Consider the following 25462-nt stretch of genomic DNA (forward strand, 5'->3'; position numbering starts at 1 on the left):
ACATGGGATGCTGGAATTGCAAGCAGCAGCTTAACCCACTGCACCACAATGCCAGGCCCCACAGAGGCATTTCAGGATCTAGGAATGTGCATCAATTAAAGAAGTATTGAGTAACTTCCCAGATTCTGAATATTTCTGCAGTGCACAGTCACCCTGGCGAATGACTGTGGTTGACCTTGGAGAAGACCTGCAGGACAGCTTGTCACACATGTGTGGCAGTGCAATAGGACCTGGCCTCCCCTTGTCATTGACTATGGGTCTAGAAACATGCAGATATCTAAAAACTCAGAGAAAGTTTCTGCCTTGCAGTGACTGAAGTCAGAATCTTGGCCGTCAGAGTAGGTTTTCCTATCAAGCAAACAAACAGGAAAAAAAAACCAAACCAAAACAAAACAAAAAAAACGATAAGCAGGCTGCCCAAATGATGCTTGATGTGTATAAGATTTTATTCATTTATTTGAAAGACAGAGTTAAAGAGAAGGGAAGAGAGAGCTCTCATCTGCTCTCCCTAAATAGTAGCAATGACCTGTGCTGGGCTAGGCCAGAGCCAGAAGCCCCATCCAGTTCTCCCCCATGGTGCAGGTGCCCAAGAGCCTGGGCTATCTTCCACTGCTTTCCCAGGCACATTAGCAGGGAGCTGAATCAGTAGTGGAGCAGCTGACACACAAACTGGTGCCTATATGGGATGCCAGAGTTAGAGGCGTAACGTACTGTACCACAGTGCTGGTCCCTGCCCGTCTGTTTCAGCCCAAGGGACCCTGTGAGCAGTTAGCTGCCACGCCAAACCTCTGCAAATCAGAGGCTTCTGATCACTGCTGCATCCTGGCTGCCCGACTTCACCCTGCCACTCAGCCTGTCTCCAGGGATCCCAGCGTGTCCTCCTGTCATTGTGCCCAACACAGGTGTCGGCTTCCTAACATGTTGCTCAGTGACCTGGTGAGAGGACTGTCCCCTGGGTTCTCTGAGGGACGAAGCTGGGAAGAGCTGGGTGGCATGCCACTGCTTCATCTCCCTCAGCCCTGGGGTTCCCTCCTCCACATGATGTGGGGGCAGCATTGGCACCTCCCCCTCATTCAGCATGGACGACCACTGAGGCTGTGAGTGTCCACTGAAGTACAGAGCCCTGCTCAGATGCTGTCATGCATGTGCCCGCAAACTAGAAGTGAAGGTGCACTCATAAACTTGATTTTAAAAATCTTTGTTGATATATTGAGATTTGTTTTGAAGGCGGACAGAATCGGCGATCTCCCATTTGTTGGTTCATCACTCCCTGCACTACCAAATGCCAGCAATATCCAGAATGGGCTTAGCTCAAGGCAGGAGCTAGGAACTCTAGCTGGGCCTCCCGCATGTTCTTTAGCCATCATCCACTGCCTCCCAGGATGCACACTGGCAGGAAGTGAAACCAGGACTTGAACCCATGCTCTCCGAGGTGGGAGGCAGTAGTCCCAGTGTCTCACGTGCAGAGCCCAGTGCCTACTCCATATCAGTACATCTGGTACAAGCTAGTGTTAACTTCCTGTTCTTCATATCCTTTTTAAAAAATATATATTTATTTGTTTTTATTTGAAGTGCAGATTTTACAGAAAAAGGAGAGAGAAGGTCTTCCATCTGCTGGTTCACTTCTCAAATGGCTGCATTAACTGGAGCTGAACCGATCCAAAACCAGGAGCCAGGAGCTTCTTCCAGGTCTTCCAATGGGTGCAAGGTCCCAAGGCTCTGGGCTGTCTGTGACTGCTTTCCCAGGCCACAAGCAGGGAGCTGGATCAGGAGTAGCCAGGACACAAACCATTGCCCTTATGGTATGCCAGTGCCACAGGGCAGAGGATCAGTCTGATGTGCCACAATGCTGGCCCCTGTTTATTTCATGTTCTTGGAGCCCACTTCCATGCACCACTCCCTGGGGTTTGGTTGAAACTTATTAGGCAAACTTTGCAGTATTTTTCTTAATATTTCATTTTATTTGAAAGGCAAATTTACAGAAAGAAGAAGTAGGAGAGAGAGAGATCTTCCATCTACTGATTCACTCCCCAAATGGTCGCAGTGGCAGAGCTGAGCCCGTGTAGAGCCAGGAGCTTCCTTCAGATCTCCCACGCAGGTGCAGGGTCCCAAGGCTTTGGGCTATCCTCAGCTGTTTTCCCGGGACGTTAGCAGGAAGCTCAATCCTAAGTGGAACTGCCAGGACCCCAGCTGGCATCCATGTTGATGCCTGCGCTACAGGCAGAGAATTACTGTATCCTGCCATGCCTGAAAACTTCACACTTTTGTTGGTGTGTAGGCTGTTTCTCCTTGCCAGAGCACTCTGGGATCCTAGTAAAAAGGTGGGGAGGCCAGCCCTCGGCTTGCAGTCTTGGAAGGAACACTGCCCAAGCTGACTGCGGTGCTCCCAAAGCAGGTAAGAGCAGTTTCCTTGGACCTAGGGAGTGAGGCTGCATCTCCCTGGGCTGATGAGACCCTGAGTGGTGAGAAAACTTGGGGCTTTCAGTTCATCTGAGCACAGCTGTTGGCTGCCTTAACCAGCTCAGGCTGCTCTAACAAACACCATAAGCTGTGTGTGTGGATTAAACTATCAATTTGTGAGCCCGGTGCAAAAGCCTAGCAGCCAAAGTCCTCGCCTTGCATGCACTGGGATCCCATATGCGTGCTGGTTCTAATCCCGGTAGCTCCACTTCCCATCCAGCTCCCTGCTTGTGGCCTGGGAAAGCAGTCGAGGACGGCCCAAAGCCTTGGGACCCTGCACCCATGTGGGAGACTCGAAAGAAGCTCCTGGCTCCTGACTTTGAATTGGCTCAGCTCCAGCCATTGTGGCCACTTGGAGAGTGAATCAGTGGACAGAAGATCTTCCTGTCTGTCTCTCCTCTGTATATCTGACTGTCCAATAAAAATAAATCTTTAAAAAAATAAACTGTCAACTTGCATTTCTCACAGTCTGGAGTTGGGGAAGTTTAAGGTCAAGGTGCTGATGGGGTTAAGTCTCATTCAGAGGCTTCCTCTCCGGATGAGGTAGCTCATCTCCTGTACGTGCCCCATGACTGCTTTGCGAGGAGAGACACGGAGCGTGGCTGAATTCATCTCTGTCCCTATTTATTTGAAAGGCAGGGTGAGAAGAAGTCGGGGACAGAGACCTTCCATCTGCTCTTTCCCCCAGGCAGCCACAACAGCCAGGGCTGGGCCAGGCCAAAGCCAGGAGCTTCTTCCAGCTCTTCCATGCGGGTGCAGCAGCCCAAGCACCTGGCAGTCATCCTGCAACCCTCCCAGGCACATCTGCAGGGAGTTGGATCAGAAGTGAGGAAGACAGGCTACAACCAGACCCAGATAGGATGCCAGCATCACAAATAATAGCTTAACCCACTATACCACAATGCCAGCCCCCACCTGTTTTATGACTTATTTTTATTTAAGGAAGAGTTACAAAGAGAAGGACAGATAGATATTTCATCCACTCCCCAAACGGCTATAATTGCCGGAGTTAAGCTTATCTGAAGCCAGGAGCCATGCGCCTTCTCTGGGTTTCCTGGGTGGTTGCTGGGGCCCAGGGCTTTGGGCCATCCTCTGTTGCTTTCCCAGGTCACAATCAGGGAGCTGGGTCAGAAGTGGAGCAGGTGAGATATGGAGGCACTGCAGGCAGAAGCTTAGTCTACTACACCACATTGCTGGTGTAAATTTTATTTATTTGTGAACGAAAGAGTGCTCCAATCCATTAATTTCTTCCTTCCCCCTCCCGCCACGTCTGCAGTGGCTGGGGCTGGGGCTGGGTCAGGCTGAAACTGACAGCTCGGAACTCAGTCTAGGTCTTCCATGTGAATATCATGAACCCAACTACTTGTGCCACCATCTGTTGCCTCCCAGTGTATGCTGTGGCAGGAAGGACTGCGAGCCAGAGCTGGGTATGGAACCCATGCCCATGCTGCAGTGTGGGCCATGGGCTGCTTCACTGGCATCCTTAATAGCCAGGCCAAGTCTCTGCCTCCCACCTCCTCTCGTAAGGACAGTAACATCCTCACAACATCATCTAAAGGCCACACACACACTGCGTTCAACCTTCAGTCACCCCAGCCCTCTGGCTCCAGGACAGCGAGCTGTGAGGAAAGCTCACTGTTCTGAAAAGCCTAACACTGAAAAAGCTAAGCTTTTAATTGGCTTTCTGTATTGCTATCAAGCACCCCAAAAGGTCCGGGGACCCCACCGTCTTCATGAGTGTCAAGGGCCACGTGTAGCTGTGTCCTGAACCCGAGGTCAGCGGATATCTGATCCTAACCCGCACCACGTGGCTGACCCATGGCCTGGGCCAGGATCTGCACGCAAACTTGAACCAACCTATCTATTTGAAGTATGAGGTACTTCAAAAAGTTGTCTGTGCAGAGTTCAATACATTAAACAATGGTGATTAGGGAAACATGGAGAGCAAGTCCCCTTCTCCCTTTAGGCCGAGAGATGACAGAGCAGCAGCGGGATGACAAACTGACTGAAAGCCTGGGGCGGGCAGCCCCCGGCCGGAGCGCCTACCTGAGGAGGAACAGCTGTCCATCTTGAGCTGAGGGCCGATGGGCAGGGTGCAGCCCACTCGCCAAGTGCTGGGAGAAGGCAAGTTGTGTGAGGAGCTGCCTTTCCTGGTGGCCCCTGACAGAAATGACAGGCCGCCAGGAAGCCCCCAGAATGTTCTACTGACAGACAGGAAGGAGCAGTCCCTTTCTGGGTCCTCCAGGCTGCCAGTCTTACTTTAGCGCCCCCTAACAGGGCAGCTGGTGAAGCTGACAGCCCCACCTCACAAAACCAGCCTGAGGGGTGGCTTTGGGTAGCAAGTGTTTGGCTTGGAGGTTAAGAGGCCCACGCTGTGTACCAGGGGGCATGGGTTTGAGTCCTGGCTCAGCCCTCAAGGCCAGCTGCTTGCTGATGTGGGAGAGCAGCAATGCCATCTCCAGTCCTCAGGCACCTCCCTGCCCTCCATGTGAGACACGTGGGCTGAGTCAGGGCTGAGTCAGGGCTGCTGGCTCTGGCCAAGGCCCCGCTGTCGTGGCTATTTGGATTTGAGCAGCAGACTGAAGTGCTCTCTTTCAAATTAGAATAATAAAAAACTATCGGATCCTGTTACATTTCACATTATTTAAAGTTCTTATTGATTAATGAAGCATCTCCTAACTTTTTAGAAACCCTTTTTCAGGGTGTTGGGGCTGCTTGGTGCCAGGTCTCCACAGCAGCCAGAGTGACTGTGTTATTTTTGCTTTGGGAAAAGTAGCTTTCTTAGACACAGAAACCTGCCTTTAAAATTTTTATTACAATTAGAAATTACACAGAAACAAATCAATTCATTTCAATCAAAATAACTCATGTGTACATCATATTTATAAAACAAGCTGTACAATACAATATATAAAGTGTTTTCACATTTTTGGACTTCAGTCATCTTCCTCCTCCTCTTCATCACTTATCACATACTTCTTATGCTTCTTGTTTGCTTTGTCGTCATCTTCTGCTTTCCTCTTCCCAGAAGGCTCACCTTCCTGGGCAAAAAAAAAAAAAAAAAAAATTAGAAGTCACTAAAGGACATATTTCTTTTTAATATTTTACTTATTTGAAAGAGACAGACAGACACACAGAGATCGTCCACTGTTGGTTCACTCCCCGAATGCTCACAACAGCAGTGGCTGAAAACTCCGGCATAGGGGCAGCAACCAAGGCCTTGGTTATCCCCGCTGCGCTGCCAGGAGCTCACGAGGAGGCCGGAAGCAGTGGCAGCGCCAGGAGGGGTACGCAGGCACTCCAGTACGGGCTGGAAGTGTTCCAGGCGGCAGCTTCACCGTTCCAAACATCTGCCCCTAGAACATGTATTTCTAGTTCTAGTTAATCAAAAGTAACCCAGATGTGGGGCTGGCACTGTGGCTCAGCACGCCATAGGGGTGTCGGCTCATGCCCCAGCTGCTCCACTTGTGATTCAGCTCCCTGTTCAGCACTTGGGAAAGCAGCGCAGGATGACCTAAGTGCTTGGGCCCCTACTTCCCATGCGGGAGACATGGATGAAGTCCTGGCTTCAGACCAGCGCAGCTCTGGCCACTGTGGTCATTTAGGGAGCAAACCAGCAGAGGGAAGATTGAACTTAGTCTTCTCTCTCTATAGCTGACCTGTCAAGTAAAAATTAACCAATTAATTTTAAAAGCAAAAATTAAAAAAAAAAAAAACAAAACCCTCAGCCTTGAATGCTCCACTGAAAACTCACAGTAAGATCATTGTAGGAGTTGAGGTCATTGCCAGTACTCGAGGTTACAGTCAGTTTTCAGATCTGTAGGAGGCATTGTAAAATGACAACTTTGGCAGTCTTCATTCTAAACTAACCACAAAGCTCAGCTTGTAGTCCCAGGAGACCGTGAGGGAGAGCTACGTGGCAGGAAGTTGCCATCCAGGAGAAGGGGGAACAAGCAGCAGGAGGGAGCAGGGCTGGGCTCACCCAGCAAGCAGTGTGTGCCCCCACTGTGCCACTGTGTCCCCACTCTCCTGCCAGCACTCAGATGCTTTTGTCAGCTTCCTTGGCCTTTCACTTCTCTTCATCATGGACAATCCAGTATTTCCTGTCTATTTTTTTACATAACAATTTTTGCTCTGGGATACACTAAAAATTCACATCATGAAAGTTTTTAGGAAAGCATTTGAAAAAATTCAAAGCTTGCTATATTCAAGTTTCCTCTGATTACAACCATTCTTTGCAGTGCTCTCACGGAAAAAAAATCATTCAGGAAGTTAGCTAAGAAACAACTTCTGCAAGTAGTGTTCCAATATATCAACATCTAAAAGAGGTCAAATAATGGATTACTCCGACAGACTCTAAATGGAACATTCCAGAACTTGCAATAATGAGCTTCCTCATGAAGAATGGAGAATGACAGACGGCCTAAACGCTGAAGCCAGGGAAGGCCTAGCGTATGCTGCTGGGCCAAGATATTTGAAGATGGAGAGTGCAAACTGGTATGCAGCAAGAGACTAAAATGTTGTTAGTAAACAAGGCCGTCAGGTCCATCACCAGAGCAAGCGAGCCAGGGTGGGAAGGGAAGTGAGTGCATAAGGAGGAGGGCAGCCGGCGCCCTAGGAGCCTTCCCAGCAGCCAGCCTCCTTCCCCAGCAGCCGGCCTCCCTGCCTCCCGTCGCAGAGGGCCGGCCTGAGCATCTTGCCTTTCCTCTGCCAGACCACCACACACGGTTTCTGCCTCTCCCACCTGTCCACCTGTGAGGTACCTGGGGGCTTCTGGAGCTTTTACTGCTCATCACAATGAGGGAGGAAAAATAGCTCTCCTATCCATTTTTTTTTTCCTTTCCCCATAACACAGACCTTGTTGGAGGAGGACCAGGAGCATTTCCTGTTGGGCCATCACATGACGCCATTACCCGTTCTGTCTGCCACTGGCTGGAATATGACAGCTTCACACGGGGACAGCATAAAGCCCAGGGATCACACAGCGCCCACAGACTCAGGAAAAGGGGATGACTTGCCCACTGGCATTCAGTGCCAAAGGACTACACCGAGACCCAACAATCCAGCTCCCTCTGCTGCTTGCTGACCTGACCCGGGTCAGGGCACAGTGTGGTGACAGTGGGGATTCCCTGATTGAAGGCCCTCTGTCTCCGAGGCTCACTGGCTGCCAGGCATTTGGGTCTAGATCACTCGCTCCCGTGTTTCTCTGCTCCACTCTCTCCCACAGCTGGGTCTCCAACTGTGGTCACAGGAGATGGTGGCGGGGGCTGGGAGGACCAGGTGGAAGGGAAATCTTTATTATCAAGGAAAGGAAAAGGAAGAAAGTGGGAAGACCCAGGAGGGTATCGGAGTCACAAGGGGGGAGAGTAGTTCCAGTAACACAGCCACGAGGCCACTCGCACAAGGCATTTTACATCAGGCAGGCTTCCAACTGTCCAGGCCAGAAGGCTTGCACTGGAAACAAAAACCTCACTTCTGAGAAGCCTGGCAACACACACAAGTTCCACGGCACTTCTCAGTGCTCAGTCACAGTTTGCATGTGCCAAGAAACAAACAGCAGCTGCTTAGATGCGGATTCCCATTTGCCAACTGTTCCAATACTAAACACATCATCAGGATGTCACCTCCTCTGACTTCACTCAAATGCACTGTAGGGGAATGCCACCGTTTCTCTCCGCTTCCTTCCACAACACGCCTCTTCCAGGAATGATGGAGAGACATGCCATGTTGCAACTGACAAAACCCCCAAAATAGAGTTCTGTTTCTGATGACAAAAGCTCTGATGGAAACCTAAAGTAATCAAGATACTTTCTCAAGTGTAGATAACAGGAACAGAACATCCGCCTCTGGCTCCCCTGAACCGGTCTCCCGCTGCGAGTAACTACAAGGATGGGTCTAACAATAGCAAAGCAACGTGACAGCAAGGGAAGGCCGGGTAATCAAGACCAAGAACTGAGGAAAACGAGCCCAGGTAATAACTAGGATGCTGGAGAGGACTTCCTCCTTAAACATGCACTCACCTATGTGAACCTGACCTTGGTTTTCCTGCAAAGGACAGGAGACAGGCCACACTGAGCAGGTTTTGTAACACACCCTGAAGGACTACAATTTAGTGAACCACAAGTACGCTCAGTCCCACTTCTCTGAGGCAACATTTAGCAAGTCAAGGATAAGATAATAAATAAACCTTTAAAAAAATTTTTTTTAAGATTTATTTGTATTGGAAAGGCAGATCTTCCATCCATGGATTCACTCCCCAAGTGGCAGCAACAGCTGGAGCTGAGCCATCTGAAGCCAGGAGCCAGGAGCTCCTGTGTCTCCGAGGCTCACTGGCTGGCAGGCATTTGGGTCTAGACCACACTCTCCTGTGTTTCTCTCCACCACTGTCTCCCACAGCTGGGTTTCCAACTGTGGTTATAGGAGATGGTGGCGGGGGCCACTGTGCCACAATGCCCGGCCCCTGGTTTTCTTTTATTTTAAATAAAGCGTTTTCAGAAACCACCCACACGGAGGCTTTGATGATAGCGGTTTTGTTTTGTTTGTTCGTTTTGCAGTAGTGGCAGAGTTGAACAGTTGCAGTAAAAGTTGCAGGGCTCTTGAAAATCGTTTGATGTTTATTTTCAGGGAACTAGCATGATAACTCAACTAGCTAATCCTCTGCCTGCAAATTCTGGATCCCAAATGGGCACCAGTTTGTGTGCCGACTGCTCCACTTCCCATCCAGCTCCCTGTTTGTGGCCTGGGAAAGCAGTTGAAGATGGCCCAAAGCCTTGGGACCCTGCACCCGCACTGGAGACCCGGAAGAAGTTCCTAGCTCCTGGCTCCGGATCGGCACAGTACCAGCCGTTGAGGCCACTTGGGGAGTGAATCATCGGACAGAAGATCTCTGTCTCTCCTCCTCTCTGTATATTTGACTTTGTAATAAACATATATAAATAAAAACAAATAAACAAAAAAGTAAAACCAAACTGCAGTAGGCATTGAGCTGCAGTAGGTTAAGGCACCGCCTGGGATGCCCACTTCCTCTGCAGCAGTGCCTGGCTTCAGATGTCAGTGACACTGTTGGCTCCCATTTCCAGCCAACGTGGACCCTGGGAGGCAGCATAAACAGGGGTCCTGCCATCCACCTGCACATCCCAGACCGACTTTCTGCCTCCCAGCTCTGGGCCTAACCCAGTTCTGTCCCCTGAAAGCATTTGGGGGAATGAGCCAGCCGATAAGAACCCTTTTTGCCTCTCAAAGGAGTAATAAAATAAACAACAACAATAAAAAAAGCAAAAGCCAATTTGAAAAATAAACCAAGCCTCCAGATATGAAAGACAGGCTGATTAAAACCAAAACTGCAGGTGGGGTGGGGAGGAAGGGTGGGTGTTTGGCCTGGCAGTTGGGATGCCCACTCCTCATGTCTCAGTGCCCAGCAGGGATTATGCCTGGTGTCTGACTCAGTTCTCTTCCTGTGCAGCCCCGGAAGGCAGCACTGGTGGCTCAAGCACCCGGGGTCCTGTGGCTTGTGATGCAGGCCTGCACTGGGTTCCCGACTCCTGGTTTTAGGCCTAGCCCAGCCCTGATGGTTGCAGCCATGTGGAGAGTGAAGTGATAGTGAGAACTCTCTCTAGTTCTCAAATACATTGCAAAATATTTAATGAAAAGAGCTTAACAGCATATTGCACACAGCTAAAGAAGCAATGAGCTAGAAAGATCTGAGTGAACAGCCATGAAAGTTTACGAGTTGTGGAGGATGCAGTGGGAGGAACACTGTATATCCGGTCAGAGCTCTGCAGAGAGAATGGTGCAGGGGCAGCGTCTGAAGAAGCGACAGCTTGATGGCTGATACTGTCACAACTGACAGAAGACACCAACCTACAGGCTCAGGAAACCTAACAAAACCCAGTGAGAATAAACAAAAAGAAATATCAGAAGAGATCATAGTAAAGTTCTAGAACACTGAAGAATTTTATAAACACCTGAAAAGCAGCTATTGAGAGCAAAGCTGGAGCAAAGGGTAGAAGAGGCCCCATCTCTGGAAATCAGCCACAGGGTGGAGAGCTAATGAAGAAATGTATAGGCAAGAAAATCCACGAGCACTCGGAAGCATGGTGGGCAGCCGGCACTGGAATTGTGAGCCCTTCTGCCCCACTCTTGTTTCCAGCTGCTTGCCAGCTGCTCCCCACCAGTGGGGTGTGACCAACCTTCAAGGGAAGTGGCTCCCCTTCTCCTTGACTCCTGGTCAAGGCATCGGACATCTTACTGCCAGCATCCCTCCACTTTCCCCAAGTCCCCACTGAATGACCACGTTCCCAGCAGATGAAGCAGAGTTAGGAACTCCTTTCTTCTGTCTGTGCCTCCCATGGCACGAGGGGATGTGCACAGGTGGGGCAGGCAGGAATGCTGGGGTCCTGCCGGGAGGGAAGGGGCAAACTGAGCCTGAGTGGACTCACCTCATCACTGTTGAGCTTCTTGGCTTTGAGTAATCTTTGAGCCTTATCTTCTTCGGATCCCTCATCACTGTCTGAGGAGTAGATTCTGGCTCGTTCCTCTGAAAGCAAAAGAATTGGATCATGAGGAGCCCTAAGAAACAGTGATTGTGGTCATTCTTGGATAAATCTATACATTTTCCCCCAAAGGAACCAAATCAAATTTTTTGATTTAAAGAGAAATGTTTTAAATTGTGATGCAAAATTATCAGCTATAGATATATGCTCATCTGGAGTAGACCATGAAGAGCCCAAGTCCCTGGCACCCTGGGTCATCATTAACTCCAGAGTCAACCCTGCACACCAAGTCAGAAGCAGCTCCTAGGCCCATGAGCCATACCTGCCGCCAGGTGGGTCTTCCGCAGGGAGACACGGGAAGCATGTGTGATTTCTGCTAAGTACAGGTGGAAAGGAACGGCTGACCTGATACCAAACCACTCCTACAGACCCCAAAGGCCTTCCCTCAGCTCCCTGCCCCAAGCCTGACCACTACAGAGAAGTGAGCACTACTGAATGTGCCTATTAAGTTATTTTTTAAAGATTTATTTATTTGAATGGCAGAGTTATAAAAGAGAGGGAGAGAGACAGAGAGCCTCCATCCACTGGCTCACTCCCCATATGGCTGCAATAGTCAAAGATGGGCCTGTCTGAAGTTGGGAGCCAGGAGCTTCCATGCTATGCAAAAGCCCAGGCTCTGGACTAGCCTTGGGGCCTCCCCAGGCAGGAGCAGGGAACAGCCAGATCAAGCAGCAGCACCTCCATGCGATGCCGGCATGGCAGATGAAGAATTGGCCGGATAGGCCACTACAACAGCCCCTAACTATTAGGCTTTTACTATCCCATAAGGGATGACAGTTAAGGGTCATCTTTAGTTAGGTGACATCTGTGTAGGATTTAGTGATGTGACAGGAACTGAGCTAAGTAACATAAATATATTACACCATTCAACCTGCAAATGACCTCTTGGTGACCGGCATTGTGGCTGAACTGGCTAATCTTCCACCTCCACTTCCAAGCGTGGTATCCCATGTGGGCACCAGTTCATGTCTCAGCTGCCTCACTTCCGATCCAGCTCCCTGTAGCCTAGGAAAGCAGTGTAGGATGGCCCAGATCCTTGGGCACCTTGCACCCATGAAAGAGACCATGAAGAAGCTTCTGGCTTCAGATCTGTTCAGCTCCAATCTATGTGGGTAGTAAACCAGTGGATGCAAGACGCTTTCGCTGTCTCCCCGTCTCTTATAAATCTGCCTTTTCAAAAAAACAAAACAAAACTTAAGTATTAACAGGTTGTCTGTTAACAGGTGGTAGAAGTTAAGAGAGGTTACATAACTTTTCAGAAGGCACTGTGAGTATCTTAGGAGTAAACCAGCTGATGGAAGCTCTCTCTCTCTGTCTCTCTCTCTCTATATATATACACATATATAAAATTATATATAAAAACTCTTTCAAATACATAAATCATACAAAAAAAAAAAAATGAAGGAAAGTGCCCATGGACTTGGTGCCGAGGTGACATAAAAAGCTAAAGCCCAGAACCTTGGAACAGGGAGAGTGTTGCCGACTCACCTCGGATGCCCCCTTTGTATCGGTTTTTAATGGCAGCCAGACTGATGGACTCCTCGCCCTCCTCCTCCTCATCATAGCGATCAGGCTCCAGGTAGCTGGCGCTCAGGCCCCGCTGGTGCTGCTTCTCTCTCATCCGCCGCTGCTGAGACTCCCGCCGGATGGATGCCCTCAGACGCTCTTCTTCTTTCTGTAAAAAAGCAATCAACACTTTAGCCACAGTTGAGCTGTGTCCTTTAGCTCCCATGGGTTGGCAACTTAACAAAACCCCATGCAGCCTTGAGAGCCAGGTGCTTCAGGAGGGGCCTGGGTCAAGACTGATGGATCCCAGGGGTTGGCACTGGAAGGAGGATCTGCTTCAGCACGGGACCCCGTCCGCCAGAGCACATGTGCTGCCTTGCTCTGGCTCTTCCTATCGTTACCCAGTCAGAGGGATATGGTCAGGGCAGCAGGTACCAGATGAGGACATGATTCACTGAGACTGCTTGCCCATCAGGATCCATCCATATCCTAATGCTCAGGCACAGGCCTACAGCAGGGTTCCCCATTTACACCTGGGTTACCCCATAAAATGGCTCTACTGGCTTAAAAGGATGAAGGCTATGAAGCGAGGGGGGAAGAGGCAGCAGGGTCTTTCACACTCATCAGCTTGATCATAACTGGCACAAGTGTGACCCTGGGAACTGCGTTTGTTCCCTGTGCTGCCACTCCCAGCCCTGGTGCAGATGTCTAAATCAACCCTCTGAGTACTGGAGGGTGTCTCTGTTTACCCCTGAGCAGCACACACCTGACCTGTGTGGGCCCCACCAACTCCCATGGGTCTCGGGTATTCCTGTCTCAGCTCCTAATCCCAGAGAACTCCCCCAAAGCTCCAGACACAGCAGCGGGGGAGGCCCCGCTGGAGATGATGGGCTCGGGAATCCCTTGGCATTCTTCCACAGTCCTGTTCTAACTGTGTTGCTTGCAATTCTGTGCAGCAGACTGTTTTCTGAGGTTAGAGTAAGATTTATTGTTGGTGTGGGGGCACTGAGGACAGATGAGCTGACTCCTTGTTCGCATGCCAGAGGAGCTGGGGACTTAGGGGAGGCTTTGGAGCCTGGGGTGGGGGGAGGGCTCTATTGAGAAAACAGACTGGAACCTGCACCTTCCTCCAACACCTTTAGCTTGTGCAGAAAAGGTAGGAAATGGAGCAAAAAGTCAGGCTCCAAAAACCAAAGCCCCCATGACCCCTGGGTTAGGCACTGCAACTGGATCTGGCTTAATAACCCATCTCCATGGAGGAAAAACTGGGAGCCCTGGGCCTGGCACTGTGGTGTATACTGCCTGCAATGCTGGTACTGGTTCGAATCCTGGCTATTCCACTTCAGATCCAGCTCCCCATTCCTGAACCAGGAAAAGCAGCAAGGATGATGGCCCAAGTGCTAGGACCCCTTCACCCATGCTCTGCTTAGTGTGGCCATTTAGGGAGCAAATTAGAGGATGGACAATCTCTCTGTGTCTCTTCCTCTCTCTGCACAACTTTGCCTTTTAAATAAATTAAACCTTAAAAACTGTAACAAATAAAGAAGCACAGGCGCGCCAGGGCCAGACAATGAGATTGATGAACTTTCAGGCCCTGGAGAGAGAACCCACATCTCATATCTGTTTAGCCACCATCAGCACATCCCCTACCACACCACCCTAACCCTATCAGACAGAAGGAATAAAGGTGGGCCAGTTTCCTTATATAAGAGAGAACATATGGAAAGTGTATGGAAAGTGTACCTTCAATAATCCAGTCCATACTGGTTTTGTTTTGGCTGCATCCATGTGTTTTGATGTTTTTTTATTTCAGTTTTATTTATCCCAAATACTCTTTTCTCTTGTCAAAATCATTGCTGGCTCATGGATTATACAGTGGCATCATTTTTCCCAAGAGACTTTTGTATCTCCTTTTTGTCACCTATGTTGGTTACTCAGTGGCGTGTTTTTTCAAGGAGCTGTAATTTGTTGTTTTTGCTGTCATTGTTAAGGCTGTTGTTCTAACTCATACCAGTGGTTGACCTTGTTTTATGGCTTCTCAATTATGGAAATGTATAATGAGGGAGTACTGGGGTCTGCCATATCCAGATGTGGGGGTATAATGCAACATGCATCCCTGCTTCCAGACGAAAGATAGATTCCCAATGGAACTGTTGGACATGTGTAAACAATGGGATGCTGGCCTGTCTCACTTTGTACCTGCAATGTTGGGGTACACTTAAATGAGAGACTGATGGAATTATAATCCCTTATAAAGGATTATACCACTGTAGTAAAATGAGGAAAATCTGTGGGGGGGTGGGAGTTTGGGGGGAAATCCCAGTTTAAACAAAATTGTAACACATAATTCAAAAATTCAAAATAAAAAAATATATATATAATTTTAAAAAAGAGAATAATGGTTAACCAGAAAGGAAATCTTTCTACCAGAATGACCAGGACCTGTCCTCAATTGATTATTTGGGATATGGGAAATAAAATTAATGACAAGCAGTAATTAAAAGTAAAAACATACTTTAAAAAACATACTTTAAGTATGTATTTTAAATGAAACCGGGTAAAGATGTATTTATTCACTAATCTATAAATGTAATTTTCTCTGTGGAAAAAAAAAAGGTGGGCCAGTAAGCACCAGTCTTAAATAGATGACGGACAGATGTTTTTGGCAAATGTTGTTCTTAATATACCCCAAACAACCTGAGGCTAGAAAGTCTGGCAAACATACCTTAATCATTTCTGTGCGCTGGCATTCAGGATCCCGACCCGCCATGGGAAGGATCCTAATTTTCTGTGTCTTGGAACATCTGTCCGCTAGGGACAGCGTCATCTTTCGATGCGTGGCACTGTCTGTAGAGTGAGGCCTGCCAGGAAGGAAACAAAAAGTGCTCCAATTGTTCATTAAGTACACCCCTGAGGCACTCACATCCATACCACAAAGAGGCCAGTGAGCACTTTCTGTTCACTGGAAAAACAGCAAGCGCTACCACACAGCTGAGTCTACCAGGTGGGGAACTGTGAGCATTCTTTATTCTGCGCTGAGACACTCCTTGTCTCAGAGTGACATGAGAAACAGAACGCTGCAGTAGAAAGGCTAGACACATCACCATCATGTTCTAGAAGCAATAAATGGACTGTGCTTTCTGTCTTATGTGCTATTAAACTCTCATAGGTGCTTTATCACTTTATAGAAGAGGAAAGGAAATAGAAATGAATAAAAGTTGAGAAAATGGCACATGTCACACAGGTGGAAATGGAATTCAAAGACAAGGCCAATACTTTTTAACCTGTACAATTAAAAAGTAGAAAATAAGCAGTGTTATTGCACCCCCTCTAAAGATAAGCACTACCTAAGGGAAAGGCCTCTGCAGAATGGAGCATAGCACAGACCCCTCAGAGTAGGCCGCTGTGGTCTAGAGCAGGGGTTGCCAGCTGCCCTGGCTGTTCCAGTCACCTTGGGGAACACATGCAGCAGCTTGGGGAAAAGCAGTGACCTCATGTGCATCTCCAGCATCTAACAGCTTTTGCTCTGACACCTTCAACTTGACCTACTCATTAGTGACTCAGCTGTACTTTACTAAAAAGAAAAGACACAGTGACCATCAGAGACAAGTATTCAATGCCTTATGACAGTGAAATGATCAGCAGAATAAAAAGTTGTCTTCTGCTTTATGTAACAGTCCTTCCTATGCCTGGTTAGCAGGACCCAGTTTCGTGAGAAATAACAACTAGTAGTGTATTTTAAAACTGCAGCGGGGATGCCTCATTCAGATACTGGGCCTTATGGGAACATCTCTGTTTTGCTGCTGTCACCATAACAAAGGATACCTTGATAACAGTTACCTGAAGGTGAGCTTCGTTTTAAAGACGGCTTGTCCCTGGAGACCAGTTCCTTGTCTTATGAAAAGATGATTGTGGTCACCTTGCAGTGGAGCTTTGTACACGTCGAACACTTCATTGCCCAAATGCAGGGACATGCTGAAAACCAGGAGCACGTCATATAGTATAGCTACAGGGCTGTCACTTGACCATCCCACCTGTGATGCACCTGCTCTTTTCCTACTCAGAACTCAAGCCGAAAGAAAATGAGAATATCACAGTAAGGAATTTACCCAGCCCCCACTATGTTCCTGGAGAAAGACGTTTTTTTCTAACATGTATGTCACACTGTGAGCAGTATGGAAGGGGAAACTTAACTTTTCTAACTTAATAGCTGTAGCCAAAGAGGATGACCACATTCCTGGCTTCACTTTTCTATGTCTCCTACGAGCCTGTGCAACCTCCAAATATTTATTCTCTCAAGCTTTCTTGAGAGGGACCAAGCAAAGGGAACTTCTTTAATAAAAAGTGGCCCTCAGATAAAGCCCTGTTGCATAGCTTGAGCCCTCTTAGCTAATCCTGCATACCTGGATATTTTCTGGGCATTCTTTGCTCACCTGCCATCTGACCACTTGACGATCCGAGCATTACTTTCCTTAATCTCATTTCCTTCCTCATCGCGGCGGATCCTCCATCGTATGGTATTTTCCACCTGTTTGAAAACATAAAAAGCTTAGGAAACTATAGGTCAACTGACTCTGCTTCTTCCCTCCCCAAGAGACACATGATTGCAGAGTTAAACACATGGAACTAGTTAACAGAAAAACACACACTGACATCTCCTCACCTTAATCAGCTACAGATGCTGGATGAAATGAAGATCAGGAAAAAATATGCTGAAGTGGACTTTGGAGTTCCCACTATCAGAATCACAAAAGCAACCCCTGAAACTGCAGCAGCACTGGGCTGTTCTAAGGTTATACACATATATGTGGATATTTCGTATTTGAAGTGGCCATACTATTGAAAATGTACAAGTCCAATCCTAGAATCTAAAAATCTCAGACTGTCCTTTCTTAATGTTCTAGTAATATACACAATATCCAATAGAAAATAAAGAATTTTCTGAAAATCTTTCAGATTTTGCATTTAAAATGTATAGTTCCAGTTTCAGTATCATGGGTTCAACTGCCTCTTGCTTGTGGGTCCAAATTACCTCTAAAACATCTACTGACCCAAAACGTTAGAGGCTCTCCCCTTGGACAGAATACTACTACAGAATGAGGTGCCAAAAGAGAAACGTCAATGAGAATCTAGTATCACATGGTTCTTTCTTAAAAGCAAGAACACAAAACAGATGCACATGATGAAATGCTACATAAAGTTGTCATGACTTTTTTTTAAATATTTATTTATTTTCATTGGAAAGGCAGATGAGATTTACAGAGAGAAGGAGAGACAGAGAAAGATCTTTCATCTGCATGTTTGCTCCCCAAATGGTCACAATGGCCAAAACTGAGCCGATCCAAAGCCAGGAGCCTCTTCCAGGTCTCCCACATGGGTGCAGGGTCCCAAGGCTTTGGGCCGTCCTCTGCTGCTTTTCCAGGACACAAGCAGGGAGCTGGATGGGAAGTGGGACATGAAGCAGTGCCCATATGGGTTGCTGGCACTTGTGACGATTACTGTTGAGACACTGGGCCAGTCCCATAAAGTCTTGTACATGATATTTTTTTAATCTGTAAAGAACCTGAAAACTTTTCTCTTTAGGAAGTTTAGCACAGTATACATGAAGGGAGTTATAGATACCCCACCATAGTATTATTTGTTCTGAACAAAGTAACTAGCAATTTTTAAAAAGCATCAAAAAGGGATGAGTGCAAAGGTAAGCTGCCATACGCAGTGCCATCATCCCATACAGGCACCAGTTTGAGAATCGACTGCTCCACTTCTGATCCAGCTCCCTGCTAATGTGCCTGGGGAAGTGACAAAGGAATGCTCAGGCACTTGGGTCCCTGTACCCACACGGGAGACCCAGAAGAAGTTCTTTGCTCCTGGCTTCATCCTGGCTCAGCTGGGTCTTGTAGGCATTTGGGAAGGAAACCAGCATATGGAAGATCTTTCTCTCTCTATTTCTTCCCCTCTCCATGTAACTCTCCCTTTCAAATAAATAAAATAAATCTTTAAAAAAATAAGAAAAAAATATATAAAAAAAAGGTATAACAGCAATGAAAGCAGCAACTTCATTGAGAAAAAGCTGAAGATATTTTTCCTTCAAAATATTCTGAAAAGGCAGAGAATGTATTTGTTTATAAAAGAGGAAGCATAAAAAGTGATTCAACAGCTCAAGTCTCAAGTTAGTACTGCTAGGTTCTACTTCATAAAAGAAAGAAGAGGTCAAAGGGGATGGTACCTTTAGCTTTAACCTCGTTCTACCTTCTTCATCCAGCATTTCCTCATCTTCAAATTCATCTTCATAGTATTGGGGATCAAAAGGTCTTCAAAATATTTAAAAAATAAAGTGTTAAATCATATTTTATAAATATTAGTGCTTTGCAATATTATCTGTTCATAGACAACAATAATAAACTAAGTTTTAAAATCATAATGGTCAAGGATCTTTATACTCAAGTTCAAGAAGTGTTTAAATAACTATTATTTTAGAAAATTTGGAGTAACATACTGCTTGACTAAACATTCAAACTACTACTTAACCCCTTGTAAGTCTTACAGAGACTAGGCCACTTATGCTCTGCTTTTCATTCTGTTTTGCGCAGGGGAAAAAGCAATTTTAATTACATACAAGCTTAAGTGTTTAACTCGGTAAATAACACCTACCAACACTGGCTAACGGCCCAAACCATGAGCTTTTCCAGATCAACAACGGCTGCTGCCATAGACATCTACAGTTTTTCTAGCAAATTCCAACATCTCAGTTTCAGCTTTGTCAGGGATATATTGTTTTAAATAACATCTGGAAGACTTATGACGTCTGCTACATTTATAAGAAGGTCTAAAACTTAACAGTTACTAAAACAATTACAAGAATCAGAAATCTCCTTTCTCAATAGCCCCTATTTGTTCTATCTTAGAGAAACCTTGAAATGACCAGTCATACATGACCAATTTTCCATTTTTTGTCATTGGTCAATGCAGCATCAGTAAGGAAAATATCAAAGCTCCACATAATAATATTCACCATCCTTCAACATTTTAATTGATTGCCATACCTGGGCTCTACACTGAGAAAATTGGGCAGCTTCACAAAATATAAGTCGTTTCCTAAATCTGTGTTTACTTTGGGTATTTCTACTTCTATCCTGGTTTCGGGGATTGGCTCTTCTTCCTGTTGATCCGGAGGCAACCCATTTTCATCCTGGGAAAACAACCACAGAATGTTAGAGCTTGATGGGACTTCACGAATGTCTAGTTCAACTTTCACACTTCAGTTGCTCAGGGGCGCAGGGATCCCAGCACCCCTAGAAACTTCATAGGAAACAACAGCAGTTTGAATGCCCCGGTGAAAGAAAATCTCTTTCATGCAGATTTCGCTTCCAAGTATCCATCAACAGTAGAACAGAATTCATCAATACTTTTGGTGTGAAGACAGTCTGACAATTAAAGTTGGACCAATGGAATAAAACAAAATCAGGGAAGATTTTCAACACAGTAGATACTGGACATGAACAAGACAATCACATAAGGCCAATGGTTCTTAAATCATGGCCCCTCACAGCCTAGGTCCCTGAAGTGCAGCATGTTAGGCAATTATTTCTGTTTTCCTTGTGACACAGAGATCCAGACAGAGTTCTGGAATCCAGGCTTCAGCCTACCCCAACTCTGACTGTTGTGGGCATTTAGGGATGAGCCAGTGGATAGAAGATTTTTGTTTTTCTCCATCTCTCTCAAATATAATGAAAATAAATAACTTAAAGAATTTTCTACGTACATAACAAGTCACCTATCATTATATTGTTACATTATAATTCAGTTAATAAACTTCTTCCTCTTAAAGTCAGAGAAACCTTTGCCTCTGAAACTTCTTACTGAGCTTTGCTTGAATGGCCCAATTCACGTTAGTAATTTTCCTTACAATAGGCTGGCCGGGCGTAGGTGGTTTATCTTCTCCATCACTCCCTGAAGATATATCATCTGCACCTCCAAACAGATCCATGGTTCCACCAGTATCTTCAATGCAAGAGGGAAAATGCTCAGTATTAATATCTGGAACTCTCCAAGCTCATCACTTCACAGGCTCAAGGTTTTTGGGCCAAGACACCACCCCAAATGCAGCTCAGAGCCTGCCCTTCAAAGCTCCCTCTCCAGTGTATGTGGAGAAGCAAGGTTGCATGGGAGGCACCTCCTTCATGCTCTCCCACTTCCCTTCACTCCCCAGGGGCCCATTCTCTGCATAAGGCTCTTGCAGTCCAGCTCTGCCCAGGCCCTATCCTTCTAGGCAGCTACCATGATGGAATAGTCAAAAAGCAACAGCAACCCACACCAACCAATAAACCAAGGAGGGAGCACTGGAGTAGCTAGACAGACAGTAAGTGTGGTCAAAAAGTGGTGGCTTACAATGAAGATTATAGCAGAGTTATAATTAATGATAATGACAGGTTTAGGATAGAGCTGCAAGAGACGGTAACTGAGACAGTGTAGAGGATTAGATCGCTGAAGGAGAAACAGCCTTTACAACTGGGTACTGAGACTTCATCTACGTGACGGCATCTCCAAACCACAGGCCCCCGACTCAGCTTTCCTCCCCACCTCCCAGCCACCATCCTGACTTAATTTTTACTTCTTATCGCCACCTGACACACTAGTGTGTCATTTACGCTGCTTTACCCTGCTGTCCTGAGGTGGGTCCCTACCAAGGGACTCCCCAGCACCGTGGGGTGGCGGGGGGGAGGGGGGGAGGCTTTGCTGCCCTCCCTGTGCCCAGAACTGAGCCAGGGCCTAACAGATACTCAGATAGCAGAAAATTATGAATACACTTTACCTAATTTATAACAATCATAGGAGACAGTATGCATGTCATCTCTTTTTTCAGGAAGATAAAACTGAAATAAGTATGTGTGAAATATGTAATTAGTTCGACCATACAACTGAGTTGAGACAAGCATTATAACTTGGATCACCCAATCCCAAAGTCTGTGCATCTAACTGAGTTTCAGATCTTGAAGTGACCCGCAAAGCTCGCCAGTCTATCCAGTTCTCTCCTTTTCTCTAGCTAACCATCTAAATATCTGTTCTAGTGATGTGACTTACAACAATTTAACATTAATTAAGTAATGTTGGTGAGCTGTCCCCGGGTCTGCCTGGGCTCCAGGGGCTGCTCCCTTCAGGGAATACACCGAGGGGGGAGGTCTCCATGACTGGATAGGTCCAGGGCTCACCCACCGCCCTCATTGGGCAGTGAATGGGATTGGGACTGGGAGCGTCTCATGCCTGGATCCCAGACGCCAGCCACCATGTGCACGTGGTGAGCTGTCCCCGGGTGGCCAGTGGGCCAGGCTAGTGGTGCCAGTATCCGCCTGCTGGCCACCTGGCCTGGACCTCCGGGCTTTTAGTTCTTTGAATCGCTGCTTAGGTAGCTCCAGGTTGAACCCACTGTGCTACTAGGACATGAATCAATCCTAAAGATTCCCAATCACAGTAACTCTTCCTTTGAAGAACTTATAATCACTGAACAATGCTGACCACCAAATACCAGTCCATGCAAAAGCTTTGGCTCAGGGCTTCTCCAGCAGAATCATATCCTGTTACCTGACATGATGATAGATCAGAAGCATCACATTAAGCAGGGCCATTACATTAACTAGCACTCAAGAACCATATCCAGGGGTAGATTTTGTGGGGGATTTGTGGGCCAAACCCTGCGAAAATTCTAGCCCCACAGGTTAGCTCAAGAGTTCCTGCCATCAATCACAGGTAAAGGAACCCGCAACCAGTCTGGACTGGTCAAGGCAGCAGCACCCAAATGTGCATCCTGAATAGGGTGTGGGGTGGACCAGGCTGCAACGTTCACCAGCTCATACAAGGCCAAATGGAAGGCCAGACTTTGCCAGAACCTGGCCTAAAACCCAACAGCATGTATGAGAACTGGGTGTGGGAGTGGATTAAGTGGAGGAACTTGGGAAACTCCTTTGGCGAGTCATAGCTCCTGCTGGTGAACATGTGGTCCAGACCTGGGGGTCAGATAAGCTGGGCAAAGTAGATCCAACAGAGGGCTGATGTATCAATTGGTAATAGAACAGGATGGACCTGGCAGGACTGAGCAAATCTTAGCCCACAAGCGAAACTAAAGACCAGAAAGGAGCACAGGTCATGCCGAGCTAGGCTCTTGTACCTACTGGTCTGCATGAGCCAGGAACGCTAAGCCACAGTGTCTAAGGCAGAAGTCGGGACAGGTGAGGGGCTGAGCCAAGCTGAGTCAGAGCAACCACTGGTATGCATGTGATCTATGGCTGGGAACAGGCCTGGTTGGGGAGCTAAGGGAATAACCCTAGCTGGGTTGAGGTTCCCACCAAGAGGCGCATGGCCTGGAATGGGGGCTGCATTCTGATCAGGAAACAGTTGTAGTCTCCCTTGGCACAAGTGTGGACTGGGATTGGATGCACCGAGCCGGGCCAGACTCCAACACCCTCTTGTGTCCTGGAGGACCAGGGTACATGTGGGATGGACTAGGCAAGGTCTCAACCCCTACTGAGCCATGTGTGAGTCATATGTGGGTATGGACGAGCCATGGCTGGGCTGAAACATCCAACAGCAAGGACCAGTTTGGGTTGAAGGCTAGTCAGGAAAAGCCACTGTTCCTGCTAGGACAGGAGGTGAACTCAGTAGGGCTGGCTCATGGACCCACTGGTATGTGCAAAATCTGGCATTAGGAGAGGTTCTGATGGAGGGGTCTGAGCAACTCCTCTGGCAGGACACAGACCCGGCAGGTAAGCGCAAGAAACATGATAGGAAACAGTCCAGAACAGGCCATGAAAAGTTACCCACTGGCATAAATTTGGCATGGGTCAGGGGTAGATCAGGCTGAATCAGTTCACATCATTCACCGGCAAATCCAAGCACCAGACAGTGTATGGGTCGAGCCGGGTTTGGTCGCAACAAAGACTAGTGCACAATACGGAATGCCAAGGTGAGGTTGTCTGTACAGGATGTGACCGCAGCACCCAACCAGCATGCGTGAGAATCAGGAAGGGAGGGAGCAGAGCTAGCAGGGGAAATATGGGGGGTTCCCTTGCTGGATAGCTACTCCTACTGGAGAGCGTGAGCTGGGATGGGGGCAGACCAGAATAAGCAGGGCTTCAGCACCTGTGCACCTCATGTGGACTAGATCAGGGAAAAGCCAGGCTGGGCTGATTATTCCTACTGGTACAAACAAAATTAGAGTGGGTGAGGGTTGTTTGGGCTTAGCCACAGCATCAACTGGCAGAAGCTGGCACTGGGGTCTAATTCTGTCAAGTCAAACCACAGAACTACCTGGAGAGTGCATAATCTGGGAGTGGGAGAGGCCTGGGAGGGAAATAGTGGGCTCCTCCCTCTTTGGCTTCCACTCCCATGGGAGGGCACGAAAACTAGGACAGTGGCTAGACAGAGAGGCACCCAAAAAGCATCTGTGTGGGCTGCATAGTAGAGCTGGTTAGATGGAACAAAGCTTTAATACCCATTGACATGTACAAGCCGAATGGTGTGTGGGACAGACTGGACTACTGCTACACATACTGACAAACCAGGGTAGGGGGCGGGCCTGATGGGGGTTATTGTGGGTCACTCCAACTAGGCTGCAGCTCCCACTTGTTTATTCGAGCGCTGAGTATGTGCTGGGCAGAACCAGGCTGCACTGCAACACCCATTGGTTCCAGTGGAAGTCAGGGCTGAAAACAGAACCAACCCAGCAATTGCAACCACCAGCTGATCAGGGCGATGGACTGTGTTGGGCCCTGTACTTGCTAGTACATATAAGAATCTGGTCTGAGAACACCTCAGACAAAGACAAATCTTCTTTGAAGATTTCCCCAATCGAAATGCAGGACTCAGAACCCTAACCAAGAAAAGACAGAAGACAGAACAAGTCAATCAACCATCTCAGCTTTATGTTGGCAGTGAAATACAGGGCAAATGGAGACTCTATGATGGACTATGTCAATCAGTGGATTCTCCAAAGACCTCATCATGCTTGGAGTGGCAAGATTGGCAGTGATTCATAACTGTTGAACTATCAAAACCACTTGAGCAAGAACCTCGGAGCATGCCCTACATCAGGGACCTGGGGAGGGTGGGAAACTGGGTGGGCCTTCTCCCTTAATACCCCCCTTTAAACATGAAGAAAACAATATGGAAATAATAGTCTTACCCACTTTCCTGTAGCCCTTGAACCTTTTTACCGTAATTAACTATGTAAAGATTGTCAAAAATATAATTAAAAATAAAAAATAAATTATATTCATGAGCTATAAAAAATTATGTAATATTAAATAAATTAACTATTTTGAGTTAAATAAAGCTATTTAACATTAACACCTATTTAACATTCAGAACAATAATGGCTGTACATAAACTATCAACACTATTTTTCTGGAACAGTGAGTCGTCATTTGCAAACACAGTCAACCATGGAGATGGACAAGTGGATTTCCCTCAATCCCTACAACAAAAAAACTCAGCACTGGGTTCCTCTGAACTCTTAACGTAACCCCTAGCTTGAAGAGCCAGTTTCTTCATCAGATATTAAACTGTTGACAATTTAAGACCCAGGTGCCCTGGGACTGTCTTTATTCAATAACCGAGGAATAGCTGTCATTCCCACATCAGTTGGGGGCTCAATCTCCCTATCAGTGGATTCATTTCAACTATAAGCAAACTATAAGCATGAGCAGCTTCCTAAACCTGTATAATGTCTTGGTAACCCCAGCCTTCCCACACCTTTCTGCAGGTCCTCCAGCCTGGGGTAAATGCTCAGGCCTGGGAATATAACAGTTAACCGCACAAAGGAATATGGAGGAAAAGGGGGCACCTTTTGGCATCTCAGTGTCACTGTCGGCTTCTGAATCAGATGCAATGGCATTCTTGCGCTTCATTCGCAGCACTTCGTCTTCACTATCACTGCCTCTTGCGGATTCTGC

General features: G+C 47.2%; 1 protein-coding gene across 3 annotated transcripts in view; it reads right to left on the minus strand.

Moving 5' to 3' along the window:
• Positions 1–5256: 5256 nt before the first annotated feature.
• The window catches only part of LOC121148810 (RNA polymerase-associated protein LEO1), a 28174-nt gene continuing 7968 nt past the window's right edge, over positions 5257–25462 (minus strand). The window contains exons 3-12 of one of the 3 annotated variants that reach the window (XM_040969128.1): positions 25354–25458; positions 20425–20519; positions 19562–19707; positions 18745–18829; positions 16952–17046; positions 16359–16493; positions 15244–15379; positions 12501–12687; positions 10899–10996; positions 5257–5497 (exon numbers count right to left, since the gene is read on the minus strand). In XM_040969128.1, coding sequence (XP_040825062.1) covers positions 5429–5497; positions 10899–10996; positions 12501–12687; positions 15244–15379; positions 16359–16493; positions 16952–17046; positions 18745–18829; positions 19562–19707; positions 20425–20519; positions 25354–25458 — 1151 coding nt within the window. In that variant the 3' untranslated portion in view covers positions 5257–5428. Of the gene's footprint in view, positions 5502–10898; positions 10997–12500; positions 12688–15243; positions 15380–16358; positions 16494–16951; positions 17047–18744; positions 18830–19561; positions 19708–20424; positions 20520–25353; positions 25459–25462 lie in introns of all 3 variants that reach the window. The other 2 variants (XM_040969127.1, XM_040969129.1) reach the window with 2 other exon arrangements.

The sequence above is a fragment of the Ochotona curzoniae genome, unplaced genomic scaffold (assembly GCF_017591425.1).
Source record: "Ochotona curzoniae isolate NIBS_2020 unplaced genomic scaffold, NIBS_Ocur_1.0 scaffold_4701, whole genome shotgun sequence".
Lineage (NCBI taxonomy): Eukaryota > Metazoa > Chordata > Mammalia > Lagomorpha > Ochotonidae > Ochotona > Ochotona curzoniae.